Raw genomic sequence first — 25,366 nt, 5'->3', positions numbered from 1 at the left:
ACTAGTAATTCAAACTTATGATTCCCACTTAAAAAAAAAAAAAAAAAAAGAGAAACTGGCCCTTAGATGTTGATCATAGACTAGATATATAGTGTCATGGCCATTCAATTCAACGGCTACAAGATCAGTAATGGTTACTAAGTACACAATTTCGTAAATTCCACTACATCAATTCAACATTAGTAGAACTAGGGGGTATCAATATGAATCGGTTTTAGGCATGTACTTGGTCAAACCGAAGTCAAATCATTTAGGTGAAGTTCGATTTCAAGTTATTCAGTCTAGCTCAGTTCCATTTTCATTTTCATGTATATGTATAAAATAGGGATGACAGAATGCTGCTTGAGCCTCTAGAGTCTGCATGTGCAGGCCAAAGGTAGCATACACACAAGCATTGACCTAGGTGGAATTTTTGCCTTTCCATTGGGATAAGACGGTTCTGTGTCTAGATGCAGGAGCCATGTGACCAGGTAGCGTTTTTTTTCTTCCCCATAATAAAGAATGGAAAATTGATTGTTTTTTGGTCTGATTTCCAGTTTCGGTTGGTCCAATCATTTTCGGTCTTTAACAGTTTTTTTAAAACCCAAACGAAACCGGATTATCAAATTTGTTTTGGTTTTTCCGAACGATTTGATTGGTCGGACCAGTTTGGGCTGGAATTTGACACAAAAAGTCCTAACATCTATCACGTGCAGTGGCAACGGTTCAAGGGGCATAATCCCTCTAAAGCCGGGGGGGGTTCACCTTTGGTACACCCTCCGTCGTTTCCCTCCAAAATAGATAAAATCATTGAAAGAAAGATACTTACCCTAATAAACCTCCAAAGCACCCTTTTAATCTAAAACCCAAATCCCTAAAAAAGCCTTAAAAATCAAACAAAACCCTTCTCTTTCACGCTTCCCAACTTTTAGCACTTTCGCTCGGAGTCACAGACGTGGGAGCGAGAAAGAGAGAAGCCCGCCTCCATCTCTATCTTTCTTTGTAGTCTCCTCGGAGCCTCACAGAGCTTCCTTCTTCACTTACTGCAAAACCCTAATTTAGCTTCCATGGATTCCGAGTCGTCTCAGCTTCAACAAGCCCAACTGGCTGCGATCCTCGGCCCCGATACGGCTCCATTCGAAACCCTGATTTCCCATCTCATGTCATCTGGGAACGAACAGCGATCGCAGGCTGAGGCGTTATTTAATCTCTGCAAGCAGAATCAGCCCGATGCGTTGTCTCTCAAGCTCGCTCATCTTCTTCAGTCGTCTCCTCACGTCGAGCTACGGGCCATGTCGGCGATTCTCCTTCGTAAGCAGCTCACCCGTGATGACTCCTACATCTGGCCTCGTCTTTCTCCTTCTACGCAATCGGCTCTCAAAACTCACCTTCTTGCTTGCGTTCAACAAGAAGTTGCCAAGACGATATCCAAAAAGCTCTGCGATACAGTCTCCGAGCTCGCTTCAGGTATCCTTCCTGATGGTGGGTGGCCGGAGCTTCTCCCCTTTATGTTCCAGTGTGTCACCTCCGATAACCCTCGGCTTCAAGAGTCCGCTCTTCTGATGTTTGCCCAGTTATCGCAGTACATCGGGGAAACCCTAATTCCCCACCTCAATACTCTACACACCGTCTTTTTCCAGTGCTTGGCTTCATCCTCGAATTCGGATGTCCGTATAGCTTCGCTTGGCGCTGCCATTAATTTCATCCAGTGCCTGTCGAGCCCCTCGGACCGTGATCGGTTCCAAGACCTATTGCCGGCAATGATTCAGACTTTGACGGAAGCACTGAACTGTGGTCAAGAGGCCACTGCTCAAGAAGCGCTTGAGTTGTTGATCGAGTTGGCTGGAACGGAGCCCAAATTCTTGAGGCGGCAGCTGGTCGAAGTGGTTGGGTCCATGCTGCAGATTGCAGAGGCAGAGTCACTGGAAGAAGGTACACGCCATCTTGCTATTGAATTTGTGATAACACTGGCCGAGGCGAGGGAGAGAGCTCCTGGGATGATGCGGAAACTGCCCCAATTCATAAGTAGATTGTTTGCGATTCTGATGAAGATGCTTCTGGATATCGAAGATGATCCCGCTTGGCACACGGCAGATACTGAAGATGAGGATGCTGGGGAGACCAGTAATTACAGTGTTGGTCAGGAGTGCTTGGATCGGTTGTCAATCTCATTGGGTGGGAATACGATTGTTCCCGTCGCTTCGGAGCTCTTGCCACAGTTCCTTGCTGCTCCCGAATGGCAGAAGCACCATGCAGCACTCATCGCTCTAGCTCAAATTGCTGAGGGATGCTCGAAGGTATTTAAGCTGCTGTGAAAAGATTCATTTTTAAATAAGGAATTGATTGCTATATGTACATATATGTCAAATATCAGATTGGTATTCATAGTCTTTCTTGTTTATAACACTTTCGTAAGTGCTTCATTTTTTATCTCACTTGATGCAGGTAATGATAAAAAATCTGGAGCAAGTGCTGAACATGGTCTTGAACTCATTCCAAGATCCCCATCCGCGCGTGAGGTGGGCAGCTATTAATGCGATTGGACAATTGTCTACAGACTTGGGTCCAGAGCTTCAAACCCAATATCATCAACGGGTATTGCCAGCGCTAGCTGCATCAATGGATGATTTCCAAAATCCCAGAGTACAGGTCAGCGTAGCTTTGTGGTTTATACTTGTTTATATTTGGTTATCAAATTTTCATCGGGTACTATATTCTGACTATTTTTTTCATACTTAAGTATGCTAATTCTCCACTCCTTGAGAGTTGTGATGATTAGATATTTATATTTGCATCTTTGACTTCCCGGGAGGGGGTTACCCTTTAATACCCTCTTAAGGAGTGAATGCCATCTGTTTATAGATAAGGAGGGGGTTACCATTTAATACCCTCTTAAGGAGTGAATGCCATCTGTTTATAGATAAACTCAATTCAAGTCAATATAGTAGTTGGTGTAGCTTTTGCAGCATCATAGTGATTTTTGATGTGCAATTTATGAAATGAAGACAATCATTTTATGTACCCTAACAAATCTATTTCTTTAAACAAACATGGTTAGGGCTTTCTATTAATTGGTTGGGTAGGTCACTAGGTCAAGTGATGTACTTTTGTGAGGATATGTACATTTAAGTGCTTGCGTACAGTGGTGAAAAAGCTTGATTATGCATGAAGCTAGATTTATGCTTTTTCATTGGGTGGTTCAGGAATATGCAGTGAGTTAATTCATTTAGTTGTGGATGGTAAACCTAATAAGCAGTCAAAAAATAGTTGGGACTTATATGTGGGAGAAGGATGGTGGAGGTTAATATAACTTGCTTTGGAGGCATTATAATTTGCTTAGTCCTTGCCTCCTTGTGCTTAGTTACTTGAGCTGATCAAGTTGTGTGTATCGCAAGCCTGGGGAACTGAGAATGTGCAGCACACTAGGTCCTTTATTCCACACTGCAACATCATAGAATGAGAAAAGGAGGGGGGGGGGGCGCGAAGAGTATCATGGGAAATCTTCAATGAGAAAACTCAGCGAATAGCCATTATTAACTTGCAACATGATATCAAGAACTCTATTGGTATTATTCTCAATAATCTATGATCTGTAGTGGAAAAATGGGCATGGACTTCTAATAATGCAAGTCTGCCATATTTAATATGTTTGAGCAGAAATTGTGATGCAAATCATAAGGAGGAGATTTGGAGGATATTCTATAAAATCTAGAGGAGATTTGAGAGAGGGGGGGGATATTATTCTCGCTACTATGGGGATTATGGGTTTCATTGTGGCTTCTTACTTTCTCTTTTGTAGGGTTGGATAGATATGCTACAATCCAACCATAATTTTTATTTTGCAATGTTCTAGATAGTCTATTTTGAATGAAGACTTAAGTTGTAAGGGATCCTTCTACCATACTAGAGGTTTCCTATTTTTGTTGGTGATGCAGATTCATCATCAAACTGGGCTTCTTTGCATAGGAATAAGTCTAAGGTTGTGTTACATACATGTTGGGCCTTTGATCCCATGGGTTTCCAATGTAATAGGTCACTTTTATGGACCTAAAGTATGGGTAATAGGGTTGCATACGGGATTAGCTGTTTTAATTCTTTAGTCTTATTTTTATGTAATTGGTAGTCATGTGATCATGTTTCTTGGTTAAGTGGTCATGTGACTATTTAATTGTTATGTAAGTTGGGCTGGATTAGGACTCTATAAGTCCAGCCATGTTTTGAGTCTTATTTCCTTCAGTATTTCAGTTTCCTAGTCAGTTTAGGTTACCTAATAGGATAAGGATTGTGTTAGGCTTTCTCTTTTTAGTGTAGGAGTCTATTTTTGAGTCTTTTATACAAGGTTGTAAGGGGGGGGGGCAAGCATTATACACGAATTTTGATATTATTGAAAAGCTTTTTGTTGCTTTTCTTCTCCTTTGAAGATTTGTCTTGTGTTTGATCAAGGTTGATGGGATCGGTGTTTGATCCGATTTGACACCTTGTGGTGGGAAGTTTGGGTGGTTCGTTTTGGTTACTTTATTTTCTCCGTTACTGTTCTACATTCAGGCAATATGATCTCAAGGTTTATTCATCATCAACAATTAAGTTCAATTACCAAAATCCTTGGAACTGCAGAAAGATGGAAGAGAATGCTCTTTTCAAAGATGAGAAACTTGAGGAGTACTTATGATTTATTACCCCCATCCCTAACCTAATATATTTGGGTTCCCATTGTTCTATTGGTTTCCTCATATGATTTAATTCCCATTGTTCTCTTGGTTTCCTCATACGATTTAGTTCCCATTGTTCTCTTGGTTCCCTCATATGATTTCTTGTTTATTTGGGTGTTTCTCCTGACCTAATATTTTATCATGGTTTTAAACCGTAAACTGAACCTATCCTTTGGTAAAAATCCTGTTCTCTTGGTTTCCTCATACGATTTAGTTCCCATTGTTCTCTTGGTTCCCTCATATGATTTCTTGTTTATTTGGGTGTTTCTCCTGACCTAATATTTTATCATGGTTTTAAACCGTAAACTGAACCTATCCTTTGGTAAAAATCCTGTTTTGGTTCCTGGTTTGAGCATTCAAATCCAGGACTACATTAGTTGGTTTCTATGAAGTTATAAATAAAGGAGAAGAGGCTTAGATCCTTGTTGCTGCAGTGGTGATTATAGGGGAAGAGAAGAGGGAAGCCATATTAACTTTCCTTTGGTAAGGAAATCATCCATAATGGGGGGATAAGATTTTTTTAATGAACTGGTATTGTCTGAATTTGGGTTTCCGTGTACATACCCTTGCTTGATATGTTCATGCTAGAGCTTTGTGCAATTCTAGGAACATCTCATTTTTGAAGGGGTCATTCGGCTGATGTCTTGGCAGATTGTACCTGCAAAGGAATGTGCTTTGAGGCAGTATAAAATACAAATACGATGTATCCCATTACATGGATATCTACTTTCTTTATGTTATGTTTTGTGGCGGATCATATAATGTAGCATTTGCTTTTTGACATTCGCCTTTTCTGAAAGTAAAATTCATCATTAAAAAAGAAAAAAAGACTTTTTTTAGTTTACCACAGATCTCAGTAATTTCTAGTGCTGTTATTTTCACTCTCTCTCCTATCCTTCTTGCACCCTAACAAGCATATATTCGGTATGTTGTTCTAATGCTATGTTAATCTTTTAACCGCTAAGGTGGCATTGGGCTTTTTGGGGCCTTGGTTAGCTACTCATTTTTTTTGGTGGTGGGGGTGGGTGGGTAATAACCACTCTTGTTTATTATTCATGTTTGTGTGGCCCTTATGCCATTCAAGGTTCAAAATTTCAATTTCGATCCTTGTCGAAACTGAAATATTTATTGAAATGACAAAATTTCGGTCAAAATATTGCACATTTCTTCTAAAAACCAAAATGTGCATTTCGGTGGTCAAATAATTGAATTTTGCCCGGAAACTTCAGGGCAAGCCTATTTAAGCATGATTACACATATTCAAACCATTAGATTGAAAAAAACATACACGGAAAAAACTGCTAATTTGGCTTTAGTCCCTTAGTTGCTATTATATGCTGTACTACTCTGTATCCTATCTCTTATATAACCTATTCTAAATATAATTTAATACTTGAAATTTTCATGATTTTCAAACCAAACCAGAAAATTTTCCACATATTTGTAATTTTTCAAAGGAAAAAGGTTATGTGCACAGTCATGCACCAAACCGTTGGATGGGCACAACCGTGTATGGTACACGGCCCTTCACCCCCATCCAACGGTTTGGTGCACGATCCTGCACTATGCACGGCCGTAACAAAGCCTCTCCTCCTCTTTAAAATAAATTAAAAAATGATTTTGTATAGAAAATAAATTTCGTCTCTGTGAAGTCTTAGATCGGCCATCAATGTCTAACATATAAAAATTTGAAGGCCAACCAATACATATTTGACCTATTTTTGCAAAAATTAATTTTGGGGGAAAAAGAATTTCCCTTCAAATTCGAATCTTGCATAAAGTTGCACTCAAATCCAGCAAATGATCGGTGTAGATACGTTGTACTACATTTTGGTATTGACTAAAATTCCGAACCATGGTGCCATTTTCATTTTCTTTTTGGTTGGCTTGGCTATGCATTTTGTATACTGCTAGTTGCTCCTCATGCTACTATAGGTATGTATTACCTAGTTACTAGATCCTTTAAGATTGAAAGTTGGCTCTATTTTTGCTGCCCGAGAATTTATTATACTGATCAGAACTCAGATTATGTATCTATGTATGTTTTGCTTGTCTAATACAATTTTTTTTGGGGGGGGTGCTCATGCCATCTATTACTATGTTTTGTCTCTACTCGGCTTACTCTTCAAGAAACATTTTCCTTAATATTTTCTCTATAATCTTTTGAATTCTGTAGGCTCATGCTGCTTCAGCAGTCCTCAACTTCAGTGAAAATTGTACGCCAGATATTTTGACACCTTACTTGGATGGGATAGTAAGCAAATTGCTTGTACTCCTTCAGGTATGTCTTTATTGATTGTCACCTGCTTGTATGCCAGATATTCACCCACATATGAATATTTTTATATATTTGTATATTTACTTGTGTGTGTGTGTATATATATAACACACAATACACGCCAGTGTACCCAACTATATGTCTCTTGGCCGTTTGAACATAGAATGTTTTGGAGATTTGAGTGATGTATTGGATAACATTATGTGTTTGGTCCAGAATGGGAAGCAAATGGTGCAAGAGGGGGCATTGACAGCTTTAGCATCGGTTGCGGATTCTTCACAGGTAGTTATTGCAACCTCATTTACTTTATTAGTAATATATTTTGGTATCAACTTATTTAGTCTTACATTTTGCATTTATCCATAGGAGCACTTCCAGAAGTATTATGATGCTGTTATGCCTTATCTGAAAGCTATCTTGATTAATGCAACGGACAAGTCTAACCGTATGCTTCGTGCAAAATCAATGGAATGCATTAGTTTGGTTGGAATGGCTGTTGGCAAGGAGAAGTTCAGGGACGATGCCAAGCAGGTGATAATGAAAAAATGTTTTTACTTCATTGTGGCATTCGTTTATAATTGTAGTGATCTGATAACTTGCAACTGAGAGTCGCTTGTGCAATGTGAAAATCTCGGGCTTCCAGCGTAGTGACGCAGGATTGAGTCTGAAGGTGGTCACTTTGTGCGAAAAATGCCGAATGTTAGGACAGACCCATCCCAACCCTTCCATGACCCTTCGGAAGTGGGAGTTGCACTGGAATTTGACTCCTCTTGATAAATGTGCAACTAGCAATTTCTTTTTTTTTTTTTCAGAAACAAAAATTAAGCCCAATTGTTTTGATTCTTTAATTTGGTGTCAGTTGAATCAGAATTGTAGTTAGTGCTTTGTAGCTGTCAATGGTTATTAGTTGGGAAAAGGTTAATAGTAATTTTGTTCCTTCAGCTAATATACATGTCCAGTGTATATTTTGGATGACCAGGTGGATTTTGTTGAGGAGTATTGAGGTGGGACTCATCTTTGGTTCTTATATTTTTTTGTAAGGTCATGGAAGTGCTTATGGCTTTGCAAGGGTCTCAGATGGAGACGGATGATCCGACAACAAGTTACATGCTACAAGTATGCATATCCATTTAAATATTTTTAAATCCGAAGATTATTTCGATAATGTCTTTTATGCATTATGGTTGTTGAATGATAAGAGATAAATGTCTTCTGTGATGTTTCAGGCATGGGCTAGACTCTGCAAGTGTCTAGGGCAGGATTTCCTCCCTTACATGAGTGTTGTTATGCCCCCCCTCCTTCAATCTGCTCAGCTTAAACCTGATGTAACCATTACATCTGCAGATTCTGATGATGATATTGATCAATCAGATGATGAAAGGTTTGCCTTCAATTGATTTTCGTTAAACTGCTGAGATCATTTTATTCAATGCTTAAGATTGTTACAGCAGTATAATTTTAAAATTTTATTGTATGTCAATGCTTATGTGGACAAAGTCACTGCTCTTTTGAGGCCCAGAATGGACAGCTAGCATAATTGTTAATTACCTTCGTTATTACCATTGTCGTAGATTCGTTAGTTTAAGCAGTCAGGTTTCTTTTTCTGTATGCTTGTTGGATATTGATAGTAGACCATTTTGTGAGTGCCATTTTTTGTGTCTGCCATTTAATTTCATGAAGAAACAATTTCTCCTATGCAGAGTGTTTAACGAAAGCCTCCTCTTCCGAATCTAAGATTTTATGCTTCTCTGCATTTGTTTTTTGGGGAGGGTTGATTAGGTACAAACCTGAGATGGATAGTTGTGTATGATATGATCTTTATATTTCAGTGTCTTAAACAAGAATTGTTTTATCTACTTACAGTTCAAATGTGCATATTTTATACTTATATGTTCTATCTCTATAAGAGGTGTCAATTTGGAGGCCAAACGGAAAAGCCTGACTGAACTTGACTGGACTTCAAAACCAGACCAACCAAATTCTTATTGGTCTGGTTTTGGTTTTGATTTTAGGATAAGTCTTAAATATTGGTGATTGTTCGGATTTGTCTGGGCTCGATTAGACCAATTGAAACGACCAAATGGACTGAAACCGATAAAAAAACTAACAGAAAGCCAATACTTTGTTTTATATACTTAAATCGTTGGGTTATAATTGATTTTAAGTGTTAAAAATCAAGCTATCTTTTGTATATAGATCCATAGAAACTTAATTTAAGTTATTATTTGAAGTTTATATATTCATTATATTGATCTATATTTTGACAACTAAAAAGGGACCAATAACCAAGACCGATAAGAAACTGAAAACTGGCCGGACTGATGGCTAATCTGTTTCAGTTTTGTTTTTAAGGACTGATTAGCATTAACTTGTTGGTCGGTTTCGGTCTGGCCCAATATGTGCCAAGGGCCTAGGTCAGCAACCGAACTAGCTGATATGAACCCCTAGTCTCTATCTATGCCATGAGGCTCCTGACATCCTTGTTTAGTTTGATAATGTATATTTATACATTTCCCATCACCACCCTTTTTCTTGACTCCTTGTCTTTAAATGAATTTCTTTGGATAACATTGACTTATAGAACTTGGATAATGGTTCTCAGCTAAGCAATGCTTTTCTTGTTTGTATTTGTGTAAAAAATTTGGCCTTGTTTGCTAAGTTGCTGTATCTTTATTTCAGTATCGAGACTATTACTCTTGGGGATAAAAGGATAGGGATCAAAACTAGTGTACTAGAGGAGAAAGCTACAGCTTGTAATATGCTATGCTGCTATGCAGATGAATTAAAGGAGGGGTTCTACCCATGGATAGATCAGGTTGGTTAGTGATTTGCAAATGTATTTTTGTTAGGTTTCTCATATGTATATTTTTTTCATGAGAAGTTGGGTTCATAAAATGTGCAGGTTGCTCCTACTTTAGTTCCTCTTCTCAAATTTTATTTCCATGAAGAAGTTAGGAAGGCTGCTGTTTCAGGTATTTACTTAATCTGAAGTTCGTGAACCACTGCGTTTTGTATGAGTTCTGAGATTTCCTTGATCTTTTAACTCTTCTCTTTTGTTTTCTTAGCCATGCCGGAGCTCTTGCGTTCAGCTAAATTAGCCGTGGAAAAGGGGCAAGCCCAAGGTCGGAATGAGTCTTATATTAAGCAGTTGTCTGACTACATAATACCTGCTTTGGTGGAAGCTTTACATAAGGTTATCATCTAGTTTGTAGCCATTGATGTTTTCACTTTTACTACTTTCTGACACGTTTCTTCACGTAGCAGCGGTGCATATTTTTGGGTATTGATGTGTTGTTTGACTTGCAATTGTTGTGTCAGGAACCTGAGACAGAAATTTGTGCAAGTATGTTGGATGCTATGAATGAATGCGTTCAGGTCTGTAATTTTCTTGGATTATATGTTTCTATTAATAACTAAATCTCAAGATATTTGTAGCGCTGGTGCATACTTGTTTTCTTTATTTTTTTTTCCATTTTATTTAACACTGCAAGAAGACCAGACTCAGATTAGAATTTGAGGACATGAATTAAATGGAGGATATGTGACTGATTGATTGAAGAAATTGGTTAAGAAAGTAGAGCTTGAAGGCTGGTTGATGGGTACGGGTTATGGGATGTTCAGTACCGTTAGAAGGTATTACAAGAATTTTCAGAGTGCTAGGATGAACTATATTAGGTGGACTATTGGATGTGGATAGGAAAATCAATGAGTAAATGAGGATTAAATATGGATATGTTAACATCAAATGTAATTAAGAACATTTAAAAAAAAAGAGAAAAAGAGTAAAATTATTTTTTCTCATTTTTTGAAAAATGAGTTGAAAATGGTTGATTTTATAATTCAAATGACCTTTTTGATTTCGAGTCATCCAAGTGCTATAAGTCATCCTAGTCCACAGCCTGTGGCCCATAACAGTTAAAGATGCCTAAGTCAGGCTGAAATGGTTAGGTCAGCCAAAATGACCGAAATCATTTTATTTGGAGGGTCCTCCTAGGCTTCACTATGCATAGTGAAGTGTTATGCTTCACCATCTGCCATGTGGCCCCATCCAAGTACTGCCATGTGGCAAATAGTGAAGCGCAACACTTCCTACTTTTTGGAAATCTAGGCTGAGATCTCACTGAGGCCTCGTACTATGTCTGGAAGTGAACAATGGGATAGGAGTCAACTATAATTTCAGAAATAGGACAATCTGGAAATTGAAATAGAAAAGAAACTATGGCAGGAATAGGGTTTAATTGGCGAAAATTTAGAACTCACAGGATAAGGCTCGGTTGGGGCTGAAAGTCCAATTGATGGAAGCTTCTGGTAGGTTCAACTGTGGCTAAAATCCCAAGGGACTCTCTCAACTCTTAAGGAGGTGCGATGGGGTCTGTGTGAGGATGCGTCCAGAACAGGGATAGGGTGAGAAAGATATGGGTATGAAACTAGGATTGGAATGAGGGTTCAAGCGTAGGGGTAATGAGACATGCATTAACAAAAATAACTGGTAAAGATGCAGCGCTAACAGATCAATACTAAGAGAATCATAGGAAGTCGCAGCCCTGCAGGTTTCAGAAAAGTAAACTAGAAGCAGAGCATTGACTGGGTGTGTTAAGCTAGGGAATAGCTAACCTGATCGATGGCTCTTAGGTACCTGCCTGTGAAAGCTAAGAGCAGCAGGATAGAACTTGACGAAACTTTCAGACCCACCTCTAGGCCTAGGGAATCCACCCAGTTAGCCATAGGAGAATCCACCTCTAGCACACTCATTGATTCCACGACAATAAGCAAATGGCAATTTTCATTAATCAAAGAGAATTCTTTACAATGAAGGGACAACTTCTATTTGTGGGGAAGGGTTCAGCCTTATTACTTGAACTCCCAAGGACAAACTTTCCTAAAACTCAGCGATGAATCCAGAGTAGAAGCTATTCTAACCTGTGAATTTCCAGAACAAATGAAAATATAAACCAACTACATAACACAAATTGGAAACTATGAACTCCTGTCTAGAGGACCTTGAAAGCGTCATACCATGAACAGATTTGGAGGGAAAACCCAAACGAGATTATAGTAGCAGAAAATATTTATTAATTTATGTGAAATTGCAACTTAGCAAACCCCCAAAAAAAGTTACGTGAAAATGAAAGTATAACAGACTTTTATATACACTTGATTAGACCCTTATCTAACTTGAACTCCTGAATAGATAAATTATGGCACAGATTGATAACTTAATGGTACATTGCATAGTTGTGTTGTCTAGGCGATGCCTAGGCGTCCAGGCGCCTTGGTCAACTTGAGCGCCTTGTTGGTGTCCCCTTGATTTTGGACCCTTTCCAACGCCTTGGAGGTCGCCTAGACACTGTGACAACTATGGTACATTGGTTATACTACTATCCTAGTGGTATTAGAATCGTGTGATCTTGGAATTTTTTATTTTTTATTTTTTTGATAACCAAAAGACCTCTTATAATGGCTGCCAATTACTGTCTCTTTGTCATTATTTCTCAAAAATTGGTAAACTGTCTTGCAGAACCTAATCTTTACTGTAGTGCCTGTAACTTCATGAAACTTTTCCTGAGATAGCATCATGCTCACATGTTCCATTTGCTCATTCTGAAAGAAGCCACCCGATCTCACTCTACAATGACTGCTGTCCTCTCTTACAGGTATCTGGACCACTTCTGGATGAAAGCCAGGTGAGATGCATTGTTGATGAAATAAAGCAAGTGATAACAGCTAGCTCAACTAGAAAAAGAGAGAGAGCAGAGAGGGCCAAAGCGGAGGACTTTGATGCAGAGGAAGGGGAGTTGCTTAGAGAAGAAAATGAGCAAGAAGAAGAAGTCTTTGACCAAGTATGTTTTCAAATCTCCTTTTTAATGGAATTTTTTATATCCAAGTACATGTACAAATTTCCAAGTAGGATTGCTCTTGGCTTATGTTACTTTTCTCATTCAGGTTGGTGATTGTTTGGGCACATTGATCAAAACTTTCAAGGCCTCTTTCTTACCTTTCTTCGATGAGCTTTCATCTTATATAATGCCTATGTGGGTGAGTTAAATACACGACTCTATTTATGCTACTAGTACATAAATCTGTTCTTATGGATTTAAGCTGCATATTGTCATGTTGATTGGGAGTAAACAATCCAATTATTCTATTAATCATTGCCTGCACTATTGGTTGCGCATCCCTCTGTGTTACAGTTGCATAATGGAACGATGATGACATCTATGATATGTAATATCACTTTAAATAGGAGACATGTTTTTCTTCTTGGAATTTCCAATTGAAGAACTTGAATTAGGTTGGCGCATTTGCAACTGACAATATATCAATTTATATATTAGCTTACCTGTTAAATACATATTTATGTTCTGTATGTGAAATTTGAAGTTAAACAAACAACTGGAGAGATATTGAAGAATGCAATCTGAAAATTGATCTAGAACAACAGTACTGCAGATTAGAATAAATAATAATAAGGAAGAGAAGAAGATTAGTGTTAGAGAAGAGATATCACCTGATTTGCAATAAAGAACAAAGCAGTAGGCAGAAGAAGAGCCTTCACCCATGACCCATGTTTGCAGAGGTTAACAGCTCAAAAACTCTTGAAAAAACTTCAATTTCTACAATCAAATCAATACTTAATTGATTGGGGGTGTATGCATATTCTCACACATTGACTTAACTAACTGCTATACCTGAGTACAAACTTCACTCCCACTTTATGGGCTTGTAAATTAGGTCAGTTACAATGAAACCCTCGAAAATAAAGGGCTCAACTTATAATATAACTACACAAAGCTTGTTTCAGTCCATTGGACTGCCAACTGCTCCTTGTGGGCCTTCTAGACTTGTGTCTCGGCCTCTATACAGGATCAATGCCTAATGCAACTGCATCAGGAGCATTCATATTTGTTTCTTCTTTGATGTCTCTTAGATTTGTCTGCATTTTCTTCAAATGATTTGAGTTGTCTAATCTGTTTGTTTCATTTGTTCTACCAAAAGAATTGAAGTCTCATGGTCAAGTTCAGATATCTCTTGGTCTATTTTTTGATTGAGATCGACGCAGAACCCAACCTCATTCAATGGCTACTGAACTTGTCTTTGGAACCCGTTGTGAATCCCCCCTCCCAATTGAACTAGTCTTTTCCATTATTATTGTTGTTGACCTTGTATGTCTGCAATGATAAATTTATCTTGCAGATACCCAATTTCTGTTGCTTACTATTGCATTTGGTTTGTCTTGTAAGACTTTGACTCGAAAAAGTAATTACTTGTCTTTAGAAACTTGTACCATTTATCCTTTATTCAATTGAACGAGTTGTTACTGTTAATATCTATGTCGAACTTGGATCTTAAGGAGTTCAACTGTATCTTGCAATGTTGAATATCTGTTACCAAATCTTGCATTTTGTATCACTTATATGGCTTTTTAATACAGGGTAAGGATAAAACAGCTGAGGAAAGAAGGATCGCTATTTGCATTTTTGATGATGTTGCGGAGCAATGCCGTGAAGCAGCTTTGAAGTATGTATTTCCTGCAAAATATTTAAGCTTAAATTAATTATTGAGATTGAGTAATTTTTACATTGTATTTATTCTGTGTATTGGTGGAACAGATATTACGATACTTACCTTCCTTTCCTATTGGAAGCCTGTAATGATGAGAACCCAGATGTTCGGCAGGTTTGTGCTTTGACCAGCACCTATGGTGGTTCTGATTCTTTTGAAGTTTGCAGTTTGTTTGCTTCTTCCCCCCCCCCCCCCCTCTCCCCCATAATTTGAGCTAAATTTTATTTGCCTCACTCCCCCTTTTTTTTTGGGTGAGGGGATGATTTTTCTTGGGGGGGGGGGGGGGTGCATTCTCAATACAAAGTGGACTTTTGGCTCTTTTTTTTTATTATTTTTTTTTAATTTTCAGGCAGCTGTATATGGTATTGGTGTTTGTGCGGAGTTTGGAGGATCTGTTTTTAGACCTCTCGTTGGAGGTAGCTTTCATGTTCTTGCATTTCTTCAATAGTTAGGCCTCTCTTTTGACTTATTTAATTATGTTACTTTAAATGCTGTGTATGAGAAGACTGTTTAATTGGTTTGTTGCAGAGGCTCTTTCCAGGCTAAATATTGTGATAAGACATCCTAATGCACTCCATTCAGATAATGTAATGGCGTATGACAATGCTGTTTCAGCTCTTGGGAAAATATGTCAGTTCCACCGTGACGGTATTGATGCTGCTCAGGTACACTTTCAGGTTCATCCGTCAATGTTGATTTTTGTGGCACCAAGTGCTTGACTAAATGAGCGTTAGTATATGTTTTGGAACCTTAAGCTGCAGTAAAATGAATTTGCATTTTTTTAAACCATTTATTTTCTTTAACATAAGAAAAATGGTTGGCTAGCCATTTTTATTAATCTTTTGGAACTAAAATGCCTCTTTGGTCTTTTTTATTTGTGTTTTGTGGCAGGTTGTTCCTGCCTGGCTTAGCTGCTTGCCAATAAAAGGTGATTTGATTGAAGCCAAAGTTGTGCATGACCAGCTTTGTTCAATGGTTGAAAGGTAATAAACTATATATGGGGCATATTTAGTTATGATTTTCTTCCAGGCTTCATTTTTCTATAACTAGTTGTTCAGTTAATTTTTTCTTTAAAAGTGCTTTCCCCTTGCGGTCAAATTCAAGTTGCATATTCGTGTTTATTTACAGGTCTGATAGGGATCTTTTGGGCCCGAACAATCAATACCTTCCCAAGATTGTTGCAGTCTTTGCCGAGGTGCGTTTATTTATTTGGTTCTTATTCCCCAAGTTATTTAATAAGATTATGAGCATAAGAAAAGTGCTAGATGACTGGAGGAGAAGCATTGTGGTTACGATTTATCCAAATAAAGGTGATATTAAAGCTGTATTAACTATAGAAGAAGAAACTTAAGAGTTCTATTATGGGAGACCAGAATAATTGAAACCCGTTTGAGACAAGAATCTAATATTTCGGATAGCCAATTTGGTTTTATGCTAGGAAGATCAACCACAGAAGCTATTATTTGCTTAGGAGACTTGGTGCAAGAGTCGACCTCGAACCAAGGAAACCAGTGGGAGATCGATTGCAGCCAGGATTAACACAATCAGGATGAACAAATTGAATAACTGAAACTTTTATTGCTTTCCCCCCCCCCCCCCCCTGTTTACACATGAAAGAAGTACATAGAAAGATAAGAAGAAAGGAGAAGAAGATAAAGAAGGGAAGGGGGGGGGGGTAGGGGAATGGCTCTCTCAGCCTGAGTTTCTCACCCACAGCCATCCCAGCTATTGAAACATGGAATTTCTCTCATAACCGATGGCAACAAGGCCTGAAATTTTTTTTCTCCAAATCTAATCCTATTACAAGAGGGGGCTGCCTATTTAATGGAATAGGTCAGCATACAAAATTAGAAACTTAAGAAATAGTAACTTCTAAAAATAGAAACCTAATGACAATAGAAACTAGACTTTATAGTTCAGCCAACATACAAGGAACAAAATTAGAAACTAGTAAATATAGTAACTACTAAAAAGAAAGAAACAAAATTAGAAAATAGAAACCAAGGAAATAGAAACTTCTAAACAAGAGAATTTCCATGCATAAAGCAAGCTTTCATTCATCAACTAAAATCGTTGGTGGGGGGCCCTGGTATATACTGAGCAGAACCCTTCCCTTTCTTACCTATGTTGCTGGTAGAAGAAGGTAAGAGAAGGTTTAATGGTGGAAAAATCAAGTAATTACACAGGAACAATGGCTTTACTGAGGAAGCCTGACCTCCCTACTCAAGAGTAGATTAATTTAGGTTCAAAAGATAGATGCAATCTTCATTCCCACCATGATATTTAACTACGTACAAATAGAAGATAACTGACTCAAGACTCCTCACTACCTCTCCCCTATAACCGCCCACATACAACTTCCCACCTCCAATAACTAACCCCGACATGATCTCACATGTGATCATGGACTCATTTAAAGAAAACTAAATGGACACTACTAAAAGAAAACCGAACCAGAACAGCTTCAACTACCCCCATGCACGTAGGGTGCTACCAATGCGTTATTGCATGTATCATGTTCCTCCCTACTTGAGTTTGGTCTTGACCTCAAGACCAAGTTCAGGGAACTGTAGCCGCATTGCCTCAACATTCTCCCAAGTTGCTTCAGCGGGAGACAAACCTCTCCAGTGTATAAGGACTTGATCTTGCCGTTTGTGGATGCGGTGATCTAATACTGCTTGTGGCGTTGGATGTAGTGTCTTGTCCTCACACACCATAGGCAGCTCGTCTTGAACATGGTGGTGTTCCCCAATTTGCTTCTTAAGAAGAGACACATGAAATGTAGGGTGTATTTTCGAATGCGAGGGTAATGCTAATGTATAAGCCACCTTCCCAACACGCCTGAGAACCTGATAAGGACCATAATATCGGGGTGCCAGCTTCTGCGTCTTCCTCAAGGCAAGAGAAGTTTGGCGGTAAGGATGCAACTTGAGGTAGACCCAGTCCCCTACCTCGAACTCACGTTCCTGATGTGTTTGATCATAGACCCGCTTCATGCGATTCTGTGCTTCCTTGAGATTCTGGCGCAACTCCTTGATTTGGATGTCCCTGTCTAATAATTGTTGCTCCACTGCTTCAACCTTGGCTGACCCAGGTACATAAGTAAGGTGTGATGGCGGCGGTCAGCCATAGACCATGTCGAAAGGTGTAGTTCTAATGGTGGAATGCCAACTGGTGTTGTAGCAGTATTCAGCCCATGCCAGCCATTTTCCCCACTCCTTCGGATGAGAACTCGTGAAACACCTGAGATACATCTCCATTGTTCGATTTACCACCTCACTTTGGCCATCGGTTTGGGGGTGATATGCCGAACTGAGGTTGAAACGTGTTCCATTGAGTTTAAAGAGCTCCTGCCAAAAAATTACTAGTAAAAGTAGGATCTCGGTCACAGACGATGGACTTGGGCATTCCATGCAGTTTGAATACATGATCAAAAAATTGTTGAGCTACACTTGCAGCCGTATAGCGGTGTGACAGAGAAATAAAATGGCCATACTTTGACACTTTGAGAGTCGATCAACTACCACCAATATAACCGTTTTGCCCTTTGAATTAGGGAGACCTTCCACGAAATCCATGGAAATATCCTCCCATACCCGTTCAGGGATGGGGAGCGGTTGTAACAACCTTGCTGGGGTCTGCAACTCAGCCTTGTGACGCTAACACATGTCACACCTTGCCAACTTCTCGAGTATAGTTCTCCGCATTCCTGGCCAATAGAGAGTTGTCCTTATCCTGTGAGAAGTTTTTTGATAGCCTTCATGCATGCTGTTGTGGAATTGGTCAATGATAGTGTCGATAAGTGGAGAATTTTTGGGGAGATAAATTCTCGACTTAAAAAATATCACGCCATCTCTAACTTCCCATGGCCCAACTGCCTCGTCATCCCTTATTTTTTGGATAAGGAGTTGCATATCCTCACTAGACCCAATTTTCTCCTTAATAGCCTCCACCCAATTTGTTAGAGGTCGAGATAGAACCACCAAGTTAGGATGGGCCGATCCTTCTTCTTTTCCTCCTATTTTTTCTCTCCTTGATGATGTGTCAACTCCCACTAAGGTAGTTAGAGTTGCCATATTTGACTTGGCCATTTCTTCCTCTTCCTTCCGTATTTCTTCTCTTCTTGATAAGGTATCAGCCACAACATTCTCTTTCCCCCTTTTATACTCTATTTCAAAATCGTGGTGCATGAGTTTGAATAACCACCTTTGTTGGGCGGGGGTAGTTATTTTTTGCTCCCACAAATACTTCAAACTCCTTTGATCTGTTCTAACCACGAACCGCCGCCCAATCAGATAAGAGTGCCACTTCTGAACTGCTACCACGAGTGCTAGAATCTCCTTTTCATATGTGGAACGGAGAAGATTCCTTCCTTGCAAGGCATAGCTTAGAAAAGCAATAGGCCTTTTTTGTAGGAGCATCGCACCAATACGCGATCCACTAGCATCACATTCCACGATAAATGGTGAAGAAAATCAGGTAACGCCAAGACAGGTTCATGTGTCATCGCGTCCTTCAAGTGCTTGAAAGCCTCATCTGTAGCAAGAGTCCATTCGAAATTGTTCTTCTTTAGCATCCCTGTGAGAGGTCCAGCTATTTTACTATAATTTTGAATAAATTTACGATAATATCCTGTAAGACCCAGGAATCCACGCATGGCCTTCACAGACTTGGGTTTGGGCCAGCTAAGCATTGCTGAGATTTTATCGGGGTCGACTGCTACTCCATCGGCAGAGATTATGTGACCTAGGTACTGTACGCTTGGCTGCCCAAACTGGCACTTCTCTCTTTTCATGAATAATTTTTGCTCCTTTAGAATCTGCAGAGTCTTCTCTAAATGCTCCAGATGCTCTTCCCATGTGGTACTATAAATCAAAATATCGTCAAAGAAAACCAAAATGAATTTCCTTAAGTGTTCTTTGAATACCTGGTTCATTAGAGCTTGGAACGTAGAGGGTGCATTGGTAAGGCCGAACGGCATTACCAAGAACTCATAGTGGCCATGGTGAGTTCTAAACGCCGTCTTCTCCATGTCCTCTGGCACAACTCTGATTTGGTGATATCCGGAGCGAAGATCCAGTTTAGTAAAGAACCGAGCTCCATGGAGTTCATCCAATAACTCATCAATGAGAGGGATCGCCGGATTGGAAACTTGTCCTTAATGGTAATTTTATTCAATGCCCGGTAGTCATCGTACATGCGCCAAGAATTGTCGTGCTTTTTCACAAGTATGACGGGCGATGAATATGGGCTGTTGCTGGGCCGTATGATTCCTGTGGAGAGCATATCCGCCACCAACCGCTCAATCTCTTTTTTTTGAAAATATGGATGACGATAGGCCTTCACACATGTCGGTTGGGAGTTGACTTTGAGTGGAATTCGGTGGTCATGTAACCGAGTGGGAGGTAATCCTTTTGGCTCATCAAAAACCTCTTTGAAACGGTTGAGGAGTTTATGTAGGTGAGTTGAAGTGGGTTCCACCTCAGTCTTGGTGGGTAGAATTGAGCATAGGTGTAACAAGAGTCCTTGTTTGCTCCTTGTTTCACGAGTGGGATCTTCAGTCATGTTATCCATTCTTGTTGATATTCCCGTGAGTGTAACCTCCCTTCCCGCCACCTCATATTTCATGATAAGGTTGGCAAAGTCCCAAGTAATAGGGCCTAGAGTTTGTAGCCAATGGGCACCCAACACAGCTTCATAACCACCCAAGGCTAGGAGAAAGAAACCTGCAATGATTGTAACTCCTTGAACATTTAAAGACACATTTTTGCACATACCTGGGCTTGATATCCTCTCTCCAGAAGCTACCATTACCTCAAATGGTTGCTGATTTGTAGGAGAGATCCCCATTTTTTTTGCTAATTTTAAACTCAAAAAATTATGGGTACTCCCAGAGTGGACCAGCACAGTCACCGCCACGTGGCTGAGCCTCCCTACTACTCATCGTTTCAGGAGTTTTCACCCCACAAATAGCGTGCAAGGAAATCTTTGGTATTTCTTCCACCTCCTCAGCAACATCGTTCACCAGAGTTGTTTCTTCTTCCTCTTCTGGGCCACACCCCTCTATTAAGAAAAGTTTCTTGCATCTATGACCAGGCACAAAACGCTCGTTACAGTTCTAACAGAGCCCCTTTGCCCTCCGCTCTTGCATCTCTCCGGCCGTCGTTCGCTTAACGGGTAAGGTGTTTCCTCCGTTGGAAGCTTCTTTATTGGCTGCCATGAACTTGCGTGTCTCCACCGGTGGAGAACTTCTTCGCATTGATAGGTTCTTAGCCTCGAACAGCCGTGCTAACCCAATAGCACTAGAGAGCGTGGCTGGTTGCGTGACTAGAACGTCAGCCTTGATGTTGTTGCGGAGTCCGCTCACAAAACAACTGATTTGCCGATTAGGTGGCAATTGACCCACCTTTGACAAAATCTTCTCGAATTTTGCCTGATAATCACGTACAGAACCAGTTTGTTGCAACTTGGCCAACTCGCCAAAAAAGTCCTGGAATGGAGTCTGCCCAAATCGAGCGTGTAGCCCTTCACAAAAATCCGTCCATGTCACTCCTCCATCGCTTTGCTTGTATAGCTGATACCCTTCCCTTTCTTACCTATGTTGCTGGTAGAAGAAGGTAAGAGAAGGTTTAATGGTGGAAAAATCAAGTAATTACACAGGAACAATGGCTTTACTGCGGAAGCCTGACCTCCCTACTGAAGAGTAGATTAATTTAGGTTCAAAAGATAGATGCAATCTTCATTCCCACCATGATATTTAACTACGTACAAATAGAAGATAACTGACTCAAGACTCCTCACTACCTCTCCCCTATAACCGCCCACATACAACTTCCCACCTCCAATAACTAACCCCCACATGATCTCACATGTGATCATGGACTCATTTAAAGAAAACTAAATGGACACTACTAAAAGAAAACCGAACCAGAACAGCTTCAACTACCCCCATGCATGTAGGGTGCTGCCAATGCGTTATTGCATGTATCGGGCCCCTCCAAGGGCATTGCATATTTATGGGCAGCCATGCTTGCCTTACAAGTAAGAGAAAATTAAAAACTTGCAAGAAAAAGGAAACAAAGTAAAAATAGAAACTTGAGGAAATAGAAACTTGTAAATAAAAGCTAGGCCTACTTTCTAAATCCGGAATTAGAAACTAAAGAGCTAAGGTTGCTTAATGAACAACCACAAAATATCTAAGAGAATAATTCTAAAAATAGAAACTAAACTTCTAATTCCCCACGCATAGACAAAATTGATCATTCTAAAGAGTCTTCACATGATCTGGTCCTGGGCCCCACAATATCTTCTAGTAGCATCCACACCAAAGCAGTTTGGGGGCTGTGACACTGTTCACATGAACAATGTTTTGGCCTCTTTTTTCTTATTTCGATCTACATCAAATGGTGTTGGCTAAATAGATTCTAGAAGAGACAGTAGAATTATAATAAAGAAAAGGGGGTGGGGCATACAACATCGACACAAACAATAACACAAACTCTAGGGCATTGACCATAGCTATTTACCACTTCTTAACAACCCAACGTCTTGCTCTAGGCCTCGAAATGGAGTGTAAAACAGAAAACAACATCACATGATTATACTCCAACTAAATGGGGTCGACCGTGTAGATCTTTGTTCTCCAATCAGCTCTATTTGAGGTCATACTAGGAACAAGGCCTAAGCTAAGCATGTCTTTCTTCACCACTTCTCCTATGGTCCTATGGTTATCTTAGGCCTGCCCCTGGTTTGTTTGGTTCCCTCAATTAGGATCAGGTCACTCCTCCGAACTGGGGCATCTGGAGGCCTCTGTTGAACATGACCATACCACCTCAAAACAACTCTCTCTAAGTTTATCATGCATCAGAGCTACTCCCAGCCCAACTCTAATATGATCATTCCTTTATCCTTTCTAGTTTTCCCATACATCCATCTCAACATCCTCTTCTCTGCAACACCAAATTTATTTATATGGCGCTTCTTCACAGCCCAACATTCCGCCCCGTACATCATGGCTAGTCTAATGACAGTCATATAAAATTTTCCTTTAAGCTTTAAAGGGATACGTCGATCACACATAACTCCGTTCGCAACTCTCCACTTCATTCACCTTATTTTGATCCTTTGGGCAACATCATCTATGTCGCCCTCCTTGCTTACGATTGATCCCATATATCTAAAGTGATCACTTTACGGGATCTCCCTCCCATCAATATTCACCACCTCACTATCCGTCTCAGAGCTGCTAAACTTACACACTATATATTCGGTCTTAGTTCTACTTATTGTTAGACCTTTTGATTCCAAGACTGTTCCATAGTTCCACTTTGGTGTTAATCCCTGTTTTTCTCTCATCTATCAAAACAATATTATTTGCAAAGATCATACACTATGGTACCTCATCTTATATGCCTCTGGTTAAGTCGTCCATGATAAGCGCAAACAAATAAGGGCTTAAGGTGGATCCTTGGTGTAACCATGGTTTAGAATCTCGCGATATGTCTCCGATATTTCGGTATATTTCGGATATCTCGATATTGTTGAGACGAGATCATGGTTCAAAATCTCGCGATATATCACCGATATTTTGGTATATTTCGGATATCTCACATTGCCGAGATGAGATGACCATACGAAATGAAAAAGTTCAAATTTCGGTATATTTCGTGAAATTTCGGTATATTACTTGAACAATGTGTATTTAACTATTTATACATCAGGGTCCGACCGTATACTGTCAATCAAGGGTGCAAACCTAAAACACCACTTAGTGTTCATTTTTTTGCAATATGAAGGTTTAAATGTGTTTATTTAGCTTAAACAAGGGTGTACATGAAGTATCAGGCCTTAATATGGCCAAAAATCCACCGAGATGGACTGCCGAAATATGGCAGAAAAAATGTCATTTTTCGTTCGGTAAATTCGGATATTTTGGAAATCTCGACCTGCCCGAAATGGCGAGACGAGACAAGATCTTGAACTATGGGTGTAACCCAATTGAGTTTGGGGATTAACTACATTGGCCCCTACTGTTCTAACACTAGTCACCATATAAGCATACATATTTTTAATTGTCTACGTATTTACAAGGCACCCTTATCTTTTCTAAAATATTCCAGATCCCCAAGAAATCCTCTTGGACGCCTAGGCAGCGCTTAAGAGATGCTTTGACAACTATGGTGTGGTGGATGAAGTGGATGGGTGCGTCTGGAAAGATGTGTGATCGACGTATTTCTTTAAAACTTGAAGTAAAATTCTATAGGACAGTTGTACGACCAACAATGATGTATGGTGCTTAATGTTGAGCAGTGAAGAAACAACATATTAACAAACTTAGTGTAGTTGAAATGGGGATGTTGAGATGGATGAGTGGTAAAACTAGAAAATATCAAATAAAGAATGAATAAATTAGAACTGATTTAGGAGTAGTTCCGATACATGATAAGTTGCGAGAAAGTTGTCTGAGGTGGCATGGACATGTTCAACAGAGGCCTTTGAATGTTCTAGTATGAAATGATGATTTGATTCAGATTGATGGAGCTACAAGAGCCAGGGGTAAGCCTAAATTGATTCTTCGAGAAGTGAAAAGACAGGCATAGCTTATGATTAGTAACAAGTATGGCTTTGAATAGATCTGATTGGAGAAATAGGATCCATGTAGCTGACCCCATTTACTAGGGATAAGGTTTAGTTGAATTGAAAAGAGTATTGTCCTCTCCTTCGTTCTTCCCAAAACCCTTGTTCTCCCCTTACTTCTGAAGTACGGGTGCCACCTGCTAATCTGTCCACTGGTCTTGGTAGGTTTGTTTTAACATTTTGTTAATGAGCATTCTATTCACAATAATTAATTTGCTTGTGTTGAAAAGATGTGGTTCTTGAGAATATGATGCAATTTGATCATGTTGGATGGGTTTTATATATTCTGAAATTCAATCAATTTCATGAATGGAGAGAGGTTAGGAAATGTGAAATGAAAAATTCTTGCTCCTCGACTTTTGACACTACAATATTTATATGTATGGCCTATAGTCCTCTTTATGAACTCAGGACCTGTCCCAGGATTTCAAGTATTGGAATTGGATTGGCTGGATTGGCTCATCTTGAAATGGCGGTGCCCAATCCACTAAGATGATCCCAATACTCAAGCAACTCTGCTGCTGTCCACCCCCTCCATTTTTAAAGCTGATAGTATCAGGGCTGATTGGGTTGGGCATGTTGCTTGGTTTCCAGTATTTGGTTTTTCACTGTGATTATTATTTTTGTGTAGGTTCTATGTACAGGCAAAGATCTGGCTACAGAACAAACTGCCAGCCGAATGATCAATATTTTGAGGCAGCTACAGCAGACTTTACCGCCTTCTACCCTGGCATCAACCTGGTCATCCTTGCAGCCTCAGCAACAGCTTGCTTTGCAATCCATTCTCTCGTCGTAGTTCTTTGATATTTGTGTTGGCATCTCGTCGTTTTTTTGGGAGAATTACTGCATTCAGTCGCTGTGTGTCTATTATATGTTCATTACCCATTCTTTTCCATAATGTATTTCCATCATTCCTTTGGTGTGGAATTCTCTGGCGATGTGATGTTTTTGTCAGTCGAGGTTCAAAGTTGTGCGGTTATTAGAAAAATGTTTTTGGTGTAGAATGTGTATATTACAAGCATTATTCATAGTCCGGTTCTGCCCGGAGGAAGGGAAAAAAGGACATGGCTTTTGGTCATTGAGGGCATCTTGTTTGTTTTTGCGAGGTTGAGGATTGCTAAGAGGCAATTCTTGTTGCAGTTTTGATGTTTTTAATATATATGTTTTTGCCAATCTATTTTTTCCTCTTTGCAAATGTGAT

The 25,366-nt window shown here is 39.6% G+C and overlaps 1 protein-coding gene across 1 annotated transcript; it reads left to right on the top strand.

The window, feature by feature from the left end:
• Positions 1–886: 886 nt before the first annotated feature.
• LOC122642055 (importin-5) lies at positions 887–25,366 on the top strand. Its single transcript, XM_043835452.1, has 20 exons — positions 887–2,276; positions 2,425–2,628; positions 6,865–6,969; positions 7,183–7,248; positions 7,333–7,497; positions 8,008–8,082; positions 8,193–8,347; positions 9,646–9,781; positions 9,869–9,938; positions 10,032–10,159; positions 10,285–10,341; positions 12,621–12,806; positions 12,910–13,002; positions 14,399–14,484; positions 14,577–14,643; positions 14,879–14,945; positions 15,058–15,194; positions 15,421–15,512; positions 15,658–15,724; positions 24,797–25,366. The coding sequence occupies exons 1-20, from the start codon at positions 1,047–1,049 to the stop codon at positions 24,959–24,961; spliced, it is 3,351 nt and encodes a 1,116-aa protein (XP_043691387.1). The 5' UTR covers positions 887–1,046; the 3' UTR covers positions 24,962–25,366.

This window comes from Telopea speciosissima, chromosome 10 (assembly GCF_018873765.1).
Source record: "Telopea speciosissima isolate NSW1024214 ecotype Mountain lineage chromosome 10, Tspe_v1, whole genome shotgun sequence".
NCBI classification, from domain to species: domain Eukaryota; kingdom Viridiplantae; phylum Streptophyta; class Magnoliopsida; order Proteales; family Proteaceae; genus Telopea; species Telopea speciosissima.
The sequence above is the reverse complement of the archived record's forward strand: the minus strand, read 5'-3'. Positions and strand labels throughout refer to the sequence as shown.

Bases quoted from the DNA above. Each gene is read 5' to 3' on its own strand.
- LOC122642055 (XM_043835452.1), top strand. From the start codon at position 1,047: ATGGATTCCGAGTCGTCTCAGCTTCAACAAGCCCAACTGGCTGCGATC. The intron at 8,083-8,192 runs GTATGCATATCC...GTGATGTTTCAG, and splicing joins CAACAAGTTACATGCTACAA to GCATGGGCTAGACTCTGCAA. The intron at 9,939-10,031 runs GTATTTACTTAA...TTGTTTTCTTAG, and splicing joins TAGGAAGGCTGCTGTTTCAG to CCATGCCGGAGCTCTTGCGT.